Source organism: Oreochromis aureus, linkage group 16 (genome assembly GCF_013358895.1).
Source record: "Oreochromis aureus strain Israel breed Guangdong linkage group 16, ZZ_aureus, whole genome shotgun sequence".
NCBI classification, from domain to species: Eukaryota; Metazoa; Chordata; class Actinopteri; order Cichliformes; family Cichlidae; genus Oreochromis; species Oreochromis aureus.
In genome coordinates, this window is record NC_052957.1 from 1,218,899 (window position 1) to 1,232,699 (window position 13,801).

Here is a 13,801-nt window from a genome sequence, read left to right on the forward strand (position 1 = left end):
TTTGTGATTTTTCGTGTTGGAGCATCTTTTCTTCCTTTCACCCGCCTGTGTGAAAACAAAGCCCTGGGCTCCCTCTGATGGTTCGTTAGTTGAGGACAGGAGGCAGAAAGCGCAGGAGGACTCAATGCTCTTACGTTGAAGTTCTTCCGCTTCCTGTCTCGCTGCTATTGCGCTTCCCAAACGTCACTCGGTGGTTTCCAGGCTGCTGTTCGGGGGGCCGCCGCTGGAGGGCGCTGTGGGAGTTTATTAGTTAGGAGTTTTTTTAAATGCTTTTATTTCTGTGAACTCTGATGAAAAGCTGCAGAGCTGTGAGGAAATGTCTCAGCGACTCGCTTTAATAAAGTTTTTAGAATCAAAGACTGCTGGTCTGACTGCGACTGTTGTTTATCACTGTTGGTGTGAAGTGCAGGCACGCAGCTGTAACAAAGTCAACATCACAACACTTTTTCAAACTTTATTGTCAGACTACACAAAGCTTCCACATGATGACGTGTTTATGACATTCACTCCAAATTATATACAAATCAAAGGTGCCGAGCCGTTTCCAAATACACAACCTGCTCCTTAAACACACGAGTCATCACGAAGCCTGTAACAAGCGTGCAAATCATCCGAAAGCGAAACACGTTCCCTGATGCAGAGTTAAGGTGCTGGAACAGAGACCAGGAGAGGAAACGGAGACAGGACGAGGGAGTGACGTCAAACCCAAAAAACCCGCTGAGCTCATTTTCACCCATTTTGTGGTGGAAAGTTCCAGACTCTTTGACTTTCAGTGCCAGTCCTCTGTGAACTGCCTGAGAACCATTATGGAGGCGTGTTACAGCCCAGTTTAGCAGATGGGGAGAGCTGTGGAAAAATCCCAGTGTGTCAGAGCGCTGCACGCTGGAAATGTGAGCGCGCTCTGTTTGTGTTTACCAGAGCAGATGGCATTCACAGACAGACTTCTGCCTGTTGCATAACTACAAGTGTTTGTGCTCAGGAAGGAAGAGCAGGAGGAGCCTGACAGTCACCGAGGAGGGCAAACTCACCCAGCGGTTCTCCTTATTCCTGACTGGGTAAACTTGAAAACACAGACTGTATATAAAGATGGACAGCATGGCAATCGCCCTCTGGTGGCAGGTTGTGGTAAAAGTTATAAACCCCTCCCCCTCCAAATCAAAGTGATCTTAAACATTTTCTTCTCATGAGCAGTGCTTCTTATACTCAGGCTTTCACCACTAACCAGGTGACGTCAGCTGTTGGACAGGCCTAGAGACCAATCACAGACCATCTACGAGCCTCAGGTCGGTCCGGAAAAATGAGGATTCTCCAGCTGGCTGGTGAAGCACTAAACCTCCCTGTGACCCCGTCTCCACTTTCAACTGAAGTTCCACCTACAACCACTAGAGGGCTGCAAACAGCCAGAAAATAAAGAAGAACGTTTGTTTTGGTCATTTAGGGGCTGCTTCAAACAGCAACAGCCCATCAAAGGTTTATATGGACTGTTACAGTATAAGAAATGATAAATGTATCTTTATAGCTTATGGTTTAACTCAGGAGCAGCTTTCAGTTCTGTCTTTGACCACCAGAGTGTGAGGAACTACCAGGACATTAGCAAACATGCACTGATTTGCCTGACAGCCTCGGCCGTGTGGCTGCAGCACAGGGACACCTGCAGAGCCGAAACTGAACTGTTTCAGAACAGAGAAACTCCAGGAAACTGAACCCTCTGTTCACATCAGACTTTTGTGCATGAGATCAAACCCAGTGTAAGAAAAAGGGCTAATCCCTCCACCTGGCCTTGATTAAGTCGAACGTGCTAGCTTGGACTCTGGCCATGTGTGTGCACTTTGTAGCTGTCCTGCTGTGAATGAGAATTAGAACCTGGAAGCGAATCAAAGCATTTCTGACGCACATCGTTTTGGACTCTAAGGTTGGTGTTTGTAAAAGTGAGCTGTGCTCTGTGCACGTTTCAAATATTTCTGTTCGCGGGAACATTTCCTCACACAGAGGCGCTGAGCAGCGTGCAAAGTCCTGCCGTGTAATTAAGGATAGAGGCCAGCGTGTGCTGGGCGTGGACCTGAACTCTGACTCTCTGCTCTGAATCCTCACTGGACGGGTTTAACACACACACAGACACACACGCACACAGATACGCACACACACACACGTTTATGTGCACACAGAGGTGTTTGTGCAAGGAGGTCTCACAGAGCCTCTCAGGACTCGAGCAGGAGGACAGCGAGAGCATGAAAGCTCCTCGGCCTTAAAGCAAGTGTGAAACAAACACGTTCCGTTTGCGCTGTGCTGACCGACAGCTGCGCAGCCCCGCCCACATGCTCATCCAGCTCATCAGAGCCCGAGTCATGGTCGCTGTCCAAACGAGTGAGCGGTGTTGGCTGCTGACGGAGGATCCTAATGCTGGCACTCGTGTTCTTCGGCGTCCATTTTAACCTGTTTCAAAACAACTTGTTTTATGAGGCCATCTGCTCTCAATCAGAGCAGCTGGGAAAACGCGGCAGAGCGCCTGCCGAGCTCTCCGACCTCAGCAGACCCTGCTGCTGTCGGACATGTTTACATTCAGAGGCGTCGTCCTTAAACCGACACAGCGGTGTGTATGAGTAATGTTTCAAAGACAGAGCGGCAGACGCGCTCGTCCCGCTCTGGACAGCGTTCACTGTGGCCAGCTGCCACAGTACGTCTTGTTTTCATCTTAATAATCTGCACCGACAGGATTTCATCATGTGGCACACAAATGTTCTTCCACAAGGCCGTTATGTAACGCAGATCTGCAGGAAGCCAACGCGCCCTCGTTCTAACTGCAGCAGACAGAGTCACCACATTCATACTCTTTAGTGTCTGTGAGCGATTCTCCTGCTCGATGTGCATCAGGCGCATCTGTGCAACACCTCTGACAGACCTCCTGCACAGCTCAGCTGCTGGCTCGCTGCTGAACGCTGGTTTGAGTTTGAAACCACTCAGAGCACTCATCATTTGATGCTCTGAAAATGAGACTGGAGGAGTTCTCAACTTAAAGTAAAGACGTGAATCTGAAAGTGGCTTCAGCGCTTTGTCGTGCAAATTCATTCTCAGAATTGTCTTAATGTTGATTTATTATCTCGCCAAATGAAACTGAGTGCTGAGCTGCATGCCCAGGATGCACCTGAAGAGGTTTTGTATGGGGTTTATTTTTGGCTCTTTTGAAGCATGAACTCTGGAGGTGTGAGCCTCTGTGAGATTCTGCACGTCTCTAGAGATTAGGGTTGGGCGACTGGATGAATATATCGTCTATCAACGATAGGCTGAGCCCAACGGTTACATCCTTAGGTTTACCGCTTTCATCCCAAATTGGCGACGTTATATTTTTTTAGTGCTGTCAGTGTTAACGCGCCATCATCACGACTAACGCGATTAACAATGAACCCATCTGGAGCGCAAACTGAGTCAAAATCCCTGAAATGTCTCTGTCAACGCATTTCGGGCAGTTTGTCCAAAGTTTGTTCAATCTGCGCTCCAGATGGGTTGAGTGCATTAAAAAAGTTTAATCGCATTAATCGTGATGACCGTGTTAACGCCGACAGCCCTATTAGTTCGTCCATGTTTGTACTTCTGCGGAAATCAGTCTGTGCATGATTACATTGCTCCGCCCATCAAAAAGTCTGTGCATGCGCGAATATATCGCCCATCGTTGATTATTGGACTGATGATTGTTGGTTGGAAAACTTTTACATATCGCCCAACCCTACTAGAGATCTGTTATGAAATCTGTTTCCTAAAGATATTCCTGCAGTTGTGGCTGTGATGATGAGGATGGCGTGGTTCATCAGTAAAAGTGTTCAGTGAGCCCTGTTGTGTCTCTGATTTGTGTTTTTGCTGTAAGTTGTCGCCCATGTAAGTCTAAGAACTGAGAAAGAGACAGAGCACCTGGACAGGACGGAGCGCTAACACCCAGCGAAGTGGAGGCAGAGCCTGGATCTCTTCTGTTTCTGGGAACAATCGTGTTGTTTGTCTCATAGATTCAGGAAGCCTGCAGACCGCAGGCTGTCTGCCCAGTAATGACTTCACAGTTACAGTTGTTTAATGGCACCTGAATGAACCACAGCTTTTGGTAACAGTTACGCTGCAGTCCATAAAGTCTGAGCGAGGTCTAAAGGCTGTGAAACGGCTTGTGGTTGATGGCCGCTGACGTGAACCTTCAGTTCATGAAACGCTGACAGATGTAAACTTGAGGATAAAAGTGAGCGCAGAGACAGCGGAGATCACCGCTCGGCTCACAGGAGCAGCCTGAGTCATGTTAGCACCTCGTCCCCTTCCAGCTGTTTCACACTCGGGCCATTTTTCCATGGAGTCATCCTCGCCCACTAGTACTAAGGATTTACAAATCACTTACATGCCACTCACACACCAAACCATTAAAATCCCCCAGCTTCAGTTTCCTGATGAGACACTCTTTATAAACTGTGGGTGAAAGGCTTTATGAACCACTAACACCAACCAATTGGTAAAATGCTAAAAAGGCTAATTTTCACTATCTGTGACAGGTCAGAGTATCTTGACGGACACTGAGAGGTTAGCTGTAAAGCATCTGCAGATGTTTAGACTCAATGAGACTCCAACAGGTCCTGGTAGTGGGAATTCCTGTTAACCTGACATGAAGCTTAAACCTAACCTATGAAGGATGATGATTAATAAAGCTATGAGTTTCTACTGCGGTGCGTTACACGGTACCACAGTGGACGGTCAGAGTGTGTACATGCATGTGAAACCCCTGTGGCTTCACGCGGCTGTCCTCTTATCCAATCAGAGTGCAAACATTCCCAAACCTCGTTACAGGATCAGAGCATCAGAGGCACTTCGTCTCCAGGACAGGAGCAGCAGCAGGAAGGGAACTCGTCCCACAAACAAGTGCCATCCGTTTCCAGGTTCAGTACACGAAGGTCACCAGCAGGTCCTGCAGGCGGTCTGCAGCCATCTCAGCCGGGTCATCAGAGGGGGGCAGGGAAACGCGCAGCAGGGGGAAGTGCTGGGAGAGGGTGGGGGCAGGCGGTCCTGCCACGCTGTATGCCTTCAGGGCAGAGAGCCCGTTCAGCACGGCCACGTCCACGAAGGTCACGTGCAGGAAGGAGGAGGAGCCAAAGGAAAGGGTGTCCAGCTCCGCTGTGACCCCCGCTGGGGGGGAGAGGGTCATTTCCTGGTCAGGGTATGGAGCCTGCGGCACGGCGCTGTGAATCCCGAGGGTCTGCAGACCCCGCAGAGCCAGGTACCGGCTGTCCACAGGTTTGATCCCGCAGAACGAAAGGCGCAGGTGGCCCACCACGCTGCCGTTCAGCAGCTCCTCCAGGACCCAGAGCTCCTTCACCCACACCGCCAGCAGCCCCGCCTCCCGCAGCCTAGCGGGGGGCAGGGCGGAGCGTGGCACGCTGTGGCAGCGGCACAGAGAGTTCGCCAGCACTTCGTCGCAGTCCCTGATGGGGGCAGAGCAACTGCAGTTACGCAGGCTGTGGCTAGTCGCGGCGCCGCTCTCGTAGAGTAGCGTCGTATTGGCCCTCAGGGAAGCTGCATGTGTGGGGGCGGAGCTTGTCGTCTGGGGGCGGGCGGCAGTCAGGAAGAACAGCAAGCACAGTGACCATGGCAACAGGGCAAAGACTGAGACTGGAGACATCTCCATGGAGACCAAACGGACTACATCTTCACCAGGTGGAGAGAGAGGACCAACCTGAGAACACATGGGGGGGAGAGGTTAGCATGCACAGCACTAGAGAAAAGCTCGACACACACACACACACACACATACACACACACACACACACACACACAAAACACATACACACACACACAGACACTTGTTTGCATATCTTAGTAAGGACATCTAAATGATGTTGCTATCATCATGACATCATTTCCCACTTACCCTAACCCTCAGCCTAACTCTAACCATAACTGTAACCCTGACACTAAAACCACATTTAGAGCCTCAGAAATGTCTTCAAACTCGTGGGGACGGCGTTTTGTCCGCACAAGGACTGTTGGTCCTCACAAGTATAGCAGCATGCCAGTTTTTGGTCCCCACAAAGATGTCTGAACATGGTACACACACACAGAGTCAGAGACACACATACACACAGCTTTATGGGCTGGTTTCCTTCCAGGCCTCGGGCTGGCGCTGGGTTGATGGAAGTTTCCTGTGCCACGCTGCGCTGCGGTCAGTGCGGCTGCGTCCCACCATGTTAAACGCTCAGGAATGATGAAACACTGCTCTCTTTATTCTCCGGCTCAGCAGCTGTGGAAAAGTGGACTGAATAAGCAGTCTAGACCTCCAGAGTCAAACTTTCCCTGCTTTTTCTCCGAAGGAAACTTTCCAGAGTTTATGTCAGACAAAGTCGAATCAGTTTTCCAAAAAACACAAAGAAGTGATGCATTCAGTAAGGTCACAGCCATTTCTTATACTTCACTAATAACTTTAAACGCAAAGTTTCTGCAGACATCACTCGACCTGTGACACGTCTGAAACCTGAAATCATTACGTTGTTGTGGAAAGGTCAGGGGTCACTTTAGACCCTGCTGCTGTTGTAAACACTTGACAATCAGACAAACACAATGATGTGCTCACTTCTCCTGTCGGCACTCGGAGTAATTTTCCTGCAGTTTCAGCAGAGGCTGAGACACTGGGATCATTGTTCCCACATTGAGCGCTGTGAGGACAACCCGAGGAGGAAGGAGGAATTCTTCACATGTGAACTCTCGCTCTGCTGCCACGCCGAAGTCACCAGCATCACCTCACAGCCTCTGACATCGATCGGCCCTCCGATTGGCCACACTGACAGAGCATTATCCTGTGCAGATGCAGGGATTTTTCAGCGACAGGACCGAGAACATCTGGCTGTGTTTGCTTCACATGTTCTAGGGCTTTAAAGTAAAGTCTGTGAGAGCTCCATCCATCATCCATCAAACCTCTGTGAGATTCTGCAAGTCTCTAGAGATTAGGGTTGGGCGACTGGATGAATATATCGTCTATCAACGATAGGCTGAGCCCAACGGTTACATCCTTAGGTTTACCGCTTTCATCCCAAATTGGCGACGTTATATTTTTTTAGTGCTGTCAGTGTTAACGCGCCATCATCACGACTAACGCGATTAACAATGAACCCATCTGGAGCGCAAACTGAGTCAAAATCCCTGAAATGTCTCTGTCAACGCATTTCGGGCAGTTTGTCCAAAGTTTGTTCAATCTGCGCTCCAGATGGGTTGAGTGCATTAAAAAAGTTTAATCGCATTAATCGTGATGACCGTGTTAACGCCGACAGCCCTATTAGTTCGTCCATGTTTGTACTTCTGCGGAAATCAGTCCATGCATGATTACATTGCTCCGCCCATCAAAAAGTCTGTGCATGCGCGAATATATTGCCCATCGTTGATTATTGGACTGATGATTGTCGGTTGGAAAACTTTTACATATCGCCCAACCCTACTAGAGATCTGTTATGAAATCTGTTTCCTAAAGATATTCCTGCAGTTGTGGCTGTGATGATGAGGATGGCGTGGTTCATCAGTAAAAGTGTTCAGTGAGCCCTGTTGTGTCTCTGATTTGTGTTTTTGCTGTAAGTTGTCGCCCATGTAAGTCTAAGAACTGAGAAAGAGACGGAGCACCTGGACAGGACGGAGCGCTAACACCCAGCGAAGTGGAGGCAGAGCCTGGATCTCTTCTGTTTCTGGGAACCAATCCATCCATCATCCATCAAACCATCCATCCATCATCCATCCATCAAACCATCCATCCATCATCCATCCATCAAACCATCCATCCATCATCCATCCATCCAGCCGTGACAGGATCAAGAAAACCTTGCTGTGTTTGCTTCAGATGTTCTGGGGCTTGAAATCAAAGTCTGTGAGAGCTGAGCTGTGGCGAGATGTTCAACTTCCTGTTTACATTCATTAAAATCATTTCATTTACTCGCTTTACGCCCCAAATGAAACGGTGAACACATCCAGACTCACAGGCAGGTGTTTCACAAGTTTGTGTTTGCTTTTCGTTTGGTTTGTGTCCACACAGACGTACAAACAGATTCAAGGATCAGGATTACTGAATATTTAAGTGAACTTGGAACCAATAAAACAGTTTACCTGGAACAATTTGACTTTTTTTTTGAAAGAACAGTTTTCATGTTCCCACCAGCCTCCAATGAGCCACAACCACCAACAAATGACAGTGCTCTGAGAACATGATTGGACTGTGAGGGCACACGAGGAGGAGGTACGAACCACTGGCAATGACCCCGACGTAAACACATCGATGAAACGCTCGCTAACTGCGCTCCACGTGACAGGAAGAGCTTGTGGTAGATGGAAAGTGCTGATGTGGGCACACGGTGGTAAAGGTAAGCTTTAAGTGGCCCGAGACAACATCACAGGAAGTTTCAGTTTCATCCTGTGACAGAGTGTGGTTAGTTAGTCTAGTTAAAGTAAACGGTTAAACCACTGTTCTTCTTATTAAAGTTCCACTGAAATCATCACTGAGGCGATGCCTGTGCTAACATCTGACTTTGAGTCATGAGGTCTGCCATCACTCAGTATGTCCCTACCATCATAAATATCATTATCTCAGCTCTCTGTGAACTATTGAGGCACGATTTTAAGGTGATATTGTGCTGCTCTGCTAACCTGCTCATGTTTCTAATAAAGCTCTGCTGTTCTTCGCTCTGTTTTCGTCGGTTTTGTTGTGTTTCAGATTGTCGTTTTACTGAGCACTGTTTCTCTGGGACCTTTGGAAAACCAGAGATTATGGAGATGTCATAAATGTCAACAACAAACATGACATTGGCTCTGAAAGCATCAGTGAGGCAGACCTTTCAGAGGTTTTCACATATTTGTGTTGTGGTGTTTTCTGTGTTGTAAGTCTGAAGCTGCACTGATCCCAGGTCAGTTTGTAGTTGAGAACACGCCTGTGCTGAGCTTGTGCTCCAAGTGCTGATGCAGTTTAAATGCTTCACTCAGTCTGTATTTATATGCTGAGTGGGATCCGTCGCTCTTTGGGATCGCGCTCGGTTTTATCGTGTTTTGCTCCCTCGTCTGAAGCCGACTGCAGACTGTTGGGATATAAAACGATCAGTGGCTTTACGAGGCCGACCCAGCTCTGCTCGAGGTGCTTCTGCACTCACGGCTTCGGCAAACACTTCTCAGCTCTGCACGTGGCTTTAGCAGCCACAGGGGACGCTATTTATAGAAATGTTCCCACTCTTTGTTTCTGGGAAGATCTTTTTTCAGAACACAAACCGGTAACCTGTCAGCCTTTTATGGATTTCAGTGCAGTGTAAACAAGTGTGAGTGTGTGTGTGTGTGTGTGTGTGTGTGTGTAGTAAAGTCAACCTTTTACTCGTTTATAAAGGCTGGATAGGCTCGCCATGACATCACACACTACTTTAGACACTTCACGGTCAGCACCATCTTTTATTTGGAGCTGAACAGATAGGAACATTGCACACACACACACACACACACACACACACACACACACACACACACACACACACACAGGGATACCTGTTCAATTCAATTCAATTCAATTCAATTTTATTTATATAGCGCCAAATCACAACAAAAGTCGCCTCAAGGCGCTTTATATTGTACAGTGTTCACAACACTTCATAATCACTCAGGCTTCCTGAGCAGTCTGTTGGTACAGTGACCTCACAACAGCCATATTATTGATATTGACATGATGCCATTAAAAATGCTCCAACAGCACGAACACGGTGCAGAGGTCCAGTTCATGTGAAGCTAGCAGACAGCTAGCAGCTACAGCCACCTGTGTCACCAGCCACCTGTCAGAGGCCACGCCCCTGATTAAGGCCTTGTGCTTATGTTTGTTTCTGCTGTAAAGTTGGATCTTCTAACATGGGAGTCTGTGGGACTGCCTCCCTGCTGGAGCCTCTGCTGGACGTTAGAGGAACTGCAGCGTTGGCTGGCGTCTGCTCTTTTTTCCAGTTGAATGCACTAATTAAACTCAAGTGTTTAATTTGGATGTTAATTAGCAGGTAACAAGGTGGCAGGTGTTGATTTGTCAAACTTTGGATTCTACAAGTCAGAGTGGCCAGCTCCATCTTTTATATACAGTCTGTAGAGTAAAGCGGTTAAATTGAGCCGTCGACCATGAAAGTTTCTGGTGAGATGACTGTGCGGCTATAAATAAACGTGACTTCAGCGTGGCTGGTTTACAGTAGCAGCTGCCCTCCGTCCCCTCCATCCTCCACCGTCTTACCTCACTGCTAATATTAGTCATAGTCTTTCCAGCTGTTCCCAGCATCCAGCCCTCCCACTCATGATACCAGTCACTTTCTGTGTGTGTTCCCTCGCTCTCTCCACTACTCCCTTTCCTCCATCTCCATCTGTAATCCTGCAACGAGCTGCAGCTGCAGGGCCGGATGCTGGAAATCGACCACTGAAAACACATTCCACACTCTGACACGACACTCTTCTTCCTCTCATGTGATTGTATGTCATATTTGTGCTCTTTTAAAGCATCTTCGTTCAGTAAATATCTGTCACATGTGTGCGACAAAGACAAACATGTTGCTCGGACCACAATAGGCGAGCGGCGGCTGACCCGAGGACAGAAAAGCGACAGCGAAACGAGCTGGACGGGGTTAAAGCGTATGAGTGCGAGGTGGCCGCCACTCGTTAAAGGAGAGGCTCAGCACATTCCTCTGACATCATGCTCTGCCACAGGCACCCACCCTAATCCGCCCTTCCTTTCTCCTTCTTCCAGCTACAGCTCGTTTCTTCCTCCATCTCCCTCTGAGCAGCTGCAGCTTCACAGGCAGAGCTGAAAGTCTCACAGCTCTGAACACTGAACGTAAAACCGATTATCTAACATGATTTATTGACTTATTCCTGAGCGGTTCACCGTGTTCCTGTGACCCAGTGGGCTGCATCATGTGCTCTTTTAACCACCAAGCTCAGGCCTTTATTGTGGCGTCTTCATGGTAACCGTCGCCAAAACAGCTCACAGTCACACCATCATCCATCAGACATTTAAATTTGGTTAAAAACTGTGTTCCCCACAGGACAACAAGACGAGCCCAGACATGTCTGACAGCGAGAGCCACGTTTTGGCTTTGATGATGATTGAACACCTTAAAACAAAGTTTACCTGCTGCAAACATCGATTATATGAGCCCAGCACTTTTATTCTATCTTCCTACCATCACAGTTATGGAGGCTGTGCTGTGATGATTACATATGTTATGGTAACAAATCCCAAAGCGCAGGAAGAGAAAGTCATTCATTATTATTATCCATTATTACGAAGGTCCAAGTAAAGTTTACAAGGTCGATCGATGTAGGTGAGGATGAAGAGAATGAGAACAATAAAAGATGATCAGCCTTCAAAGGAACGCAGGAAGCTAATGATCAGGCTTTTTGTCTGCTGTGGTCTGAATCAGTTGGAGCTTTGGTGTCTGTTCACACAGAGTGAAACACAATGCGTCACTATGAACCAGGTGGGAACGTTCAGTCTGGTTATTGGCCAGGTGTGTTTGAGGCAGGAGCGACAAAGGTAAACACAGGAAGGAGGCGCTGTGTTCTGCCCTCTGTGTACGCCACACACCACGATTGTTTGGAACTGAGCCGAGACCTCGTCCAACCTGAGTAACCAGCTCAGGTGTGAAAAACCCACACTAAAGAAGACATCAGACAATAAGATGAAAAAACACTAAAAACAATTATGGGCTAAAATATTCAAATCAAAAAAGTCCAAAACTCAGAATCTGTAATCTCAGTGTGCGGGGAGGCGAACGAGGAGAGGCCAAAGAAAAGCCCGGGTAATCATCCATGAATAATAATCTGCTGGTGTCCAGCGTTCTCAGCTGGTCAGCCTCTCATATGTAACAGGCAGAGCGGTGCAGGCACATGCTAACATGTCTTTAGCCTCGTCTCTCTCCTGTCAGTGAGACCAAATTAAACCACAATGTTTGTAACAACAAACCTAATGAGACACTGACATCCCGTCACCCAACCGAACAGGGATATTTTAGATTAGATAACAAAGGAAACAAGGCTACAGATATCCAGAGCTCAGAGCCTCGGTATGAGCAATGAAAGGATGAAGGCAGTCAGCTGTTGAAAGCAGATCCAGGAACTGACTGGAGTTTGGCGGAAATCATAAAGTTTAAGCATTTCTTTCATTATGAAAATACAGTTCTTGTTAAGAATATCGGTGTCAGCAGGTCATTGTTAGAGAAAAATCTGAATGCATCTCTAGTTTGGAAGCGCTGGGGCTGCATGTGTTTAGAAAGGCTCAGAGATCCAGACGTAGACCCAGAGAGCTTACATCCAGCAGCAGAATGATATTTCTCTCATACCAATATGAGCAGATGTTTGAGTAAAACACTGATTTGGGGGAAATTGTTGAGCAGCCTGCACTGAAAAAAAGGGATTGGCCAACTCTTGGATTTACGTAAACATCTTGCGTGTATTTAACATAAGTGCCTCATGCTTTAAAGTTAAGTGTAACTATATAGTGTAGAAACTACATGATATGCAGAGAGGCTAGATTAAATTGTTCATATCATGTTCGAGTGAAGTAACTCAATAACTTTCAGTCCCGTACGCTTTTGGATCGTGGTTTCAGGAAGGCATCCATCTCAGTCAAATCGAGCAAATTGGGTGGTTGTTACATTAAAAAAGTCTAACTTGTAATTTAAACACAATAATATCATGTTTCTATAAACGTAATTAAATCATGAAGGATCTGTATGAAATTCAACAACTCAATTTGTTCTTGTTGAGATGACCTGATACAATCTAGTCAGAGTGGTTAGTTGCTGAACTCATGAAATTCACAAGATCGCACGAGATGTCAAACTGCAGGAAAATCACTGGAGTTATAAGAGGCAGACAACTACACACACAGCACGTGTATGCTATTGCTATTTATTGTGGTTTAACCTGTCAAGGACAAAAACGTACAAAAAAATTCTGCATCAAGCCTTGAAATCATAGCTTTCCTGCTTTTGTTAAGTCTGGATTGGTGGCATGGTGGTTAGTGCTGTTGCTTCACAGTAAGAAGATCCTGGGTTCAAATCCACAGTCTGGCTAGTTTGCACTGGTTTCTCTCTGGGTATTCTGGTTTCTTCCCACAGTTAAAAGTCATGCAGTTGTTAGAGTTAGGTGGTGATTCTAAATTACCTGTCAATGTAAGTGCAAATGGTTGTTTGTGATAGACTTATGAGTTGTCCAGGGTGTACCCTGCCTTGTAACCTATCACTTCAGGGTTATTTCCCAGCCCCCCTGCAACCAGGATAAAGACAGGAGGTTGGTTGTTCTTGTACATCCATTCAATTTTTATGGTAACCAGGATCTAGACTTTGTTGAACATTATATAATATGAAGAGAACATGTAGTATTTAAGTGACCAAGTAGTATTGGGGTAAAAGTTATTGAATAGTGTTGAAATAAAATGACAAAATTGTGAAGGATTAAAATATTCCAAGAGCTCAACTTACTTCATCTAAACATGTTTCAATCGCGTTTTATGAACACAAAATGCACAGGTTTATTGAATATGAAAAAGTTGTGTTGATTGAACTCAATTGTTTAAGTTTCTGCCAAAGCAAAACATTTGTGTGCAACCGATGTCCACTATTGAATCAAGTAAATCCAACAGGGCCTTTTTTTCAGTGTGAGGCGTACCGGGTTAATCTGCAGTTCCATCTCTAAGACCAGCTGAGTAAAGAGAGATGACTGAAGACGCTGTGAGGCTCTCAGTGACGGCGTCTCCCTTCTTCGTGGTTACGAGTGTTGTTTCAGTGCTGATGAAGAGCTT

General features: G+C 46.8%; 2 protein-coding genes across 3 annotated transcripts in view; one reads left to right on the top strand and one right to left on the bottom strand.

Annotated features, from left to right (window-relative positions):
* Positions 1–440: 440 nt before the first annotated feature.
* LOC120433646 (uncharacterized protein C21orf62 homolog) lies at positions 441–5,672 on the bottom strand. Of its 2 annotated transcripts, XR_005608687.1 has the most exons (2): positions 4,803–5,672; positions 441–1,390 (listed from the first exon to the last, which is right to left on the bottom strand). XR_005608687.1 is itself a non-coding variant. In XM_039600277.1 (1 exon), exon 1 carries the CDS (start codon positions 5,645–5,647, stop codon positions 4,904–4,906), a length of 744 nt encoding a protein of 247 aa, XP_039456211.1. In that variant the 5' UTR covers positions 5,648–5,672; the 3' UTR covers positions 441–4,903. The 2 variants fall into 2 exon arrangements, 1 of the variants encoding a protein (XP_039456211.1); XM_039600277.1 differs by having other exon boundaries at positions 441–5,672.
* LOC116314952 (butyrophilin subfamily 2 member A2-like) overlaps positions 5,602–13,801 on the top strand; it is a 28,831-nt gene continuing 20,631 nt past the window's right edge. The window contains exon 1 of the mRNA XM_031733103.2: positions 5,602–5,718. The gene's annotated coding sequence lies outside the window, so the exon portion shown is untranslated. The remainder of the gene's footprint in view (positions 5,719–13,801) is intronic.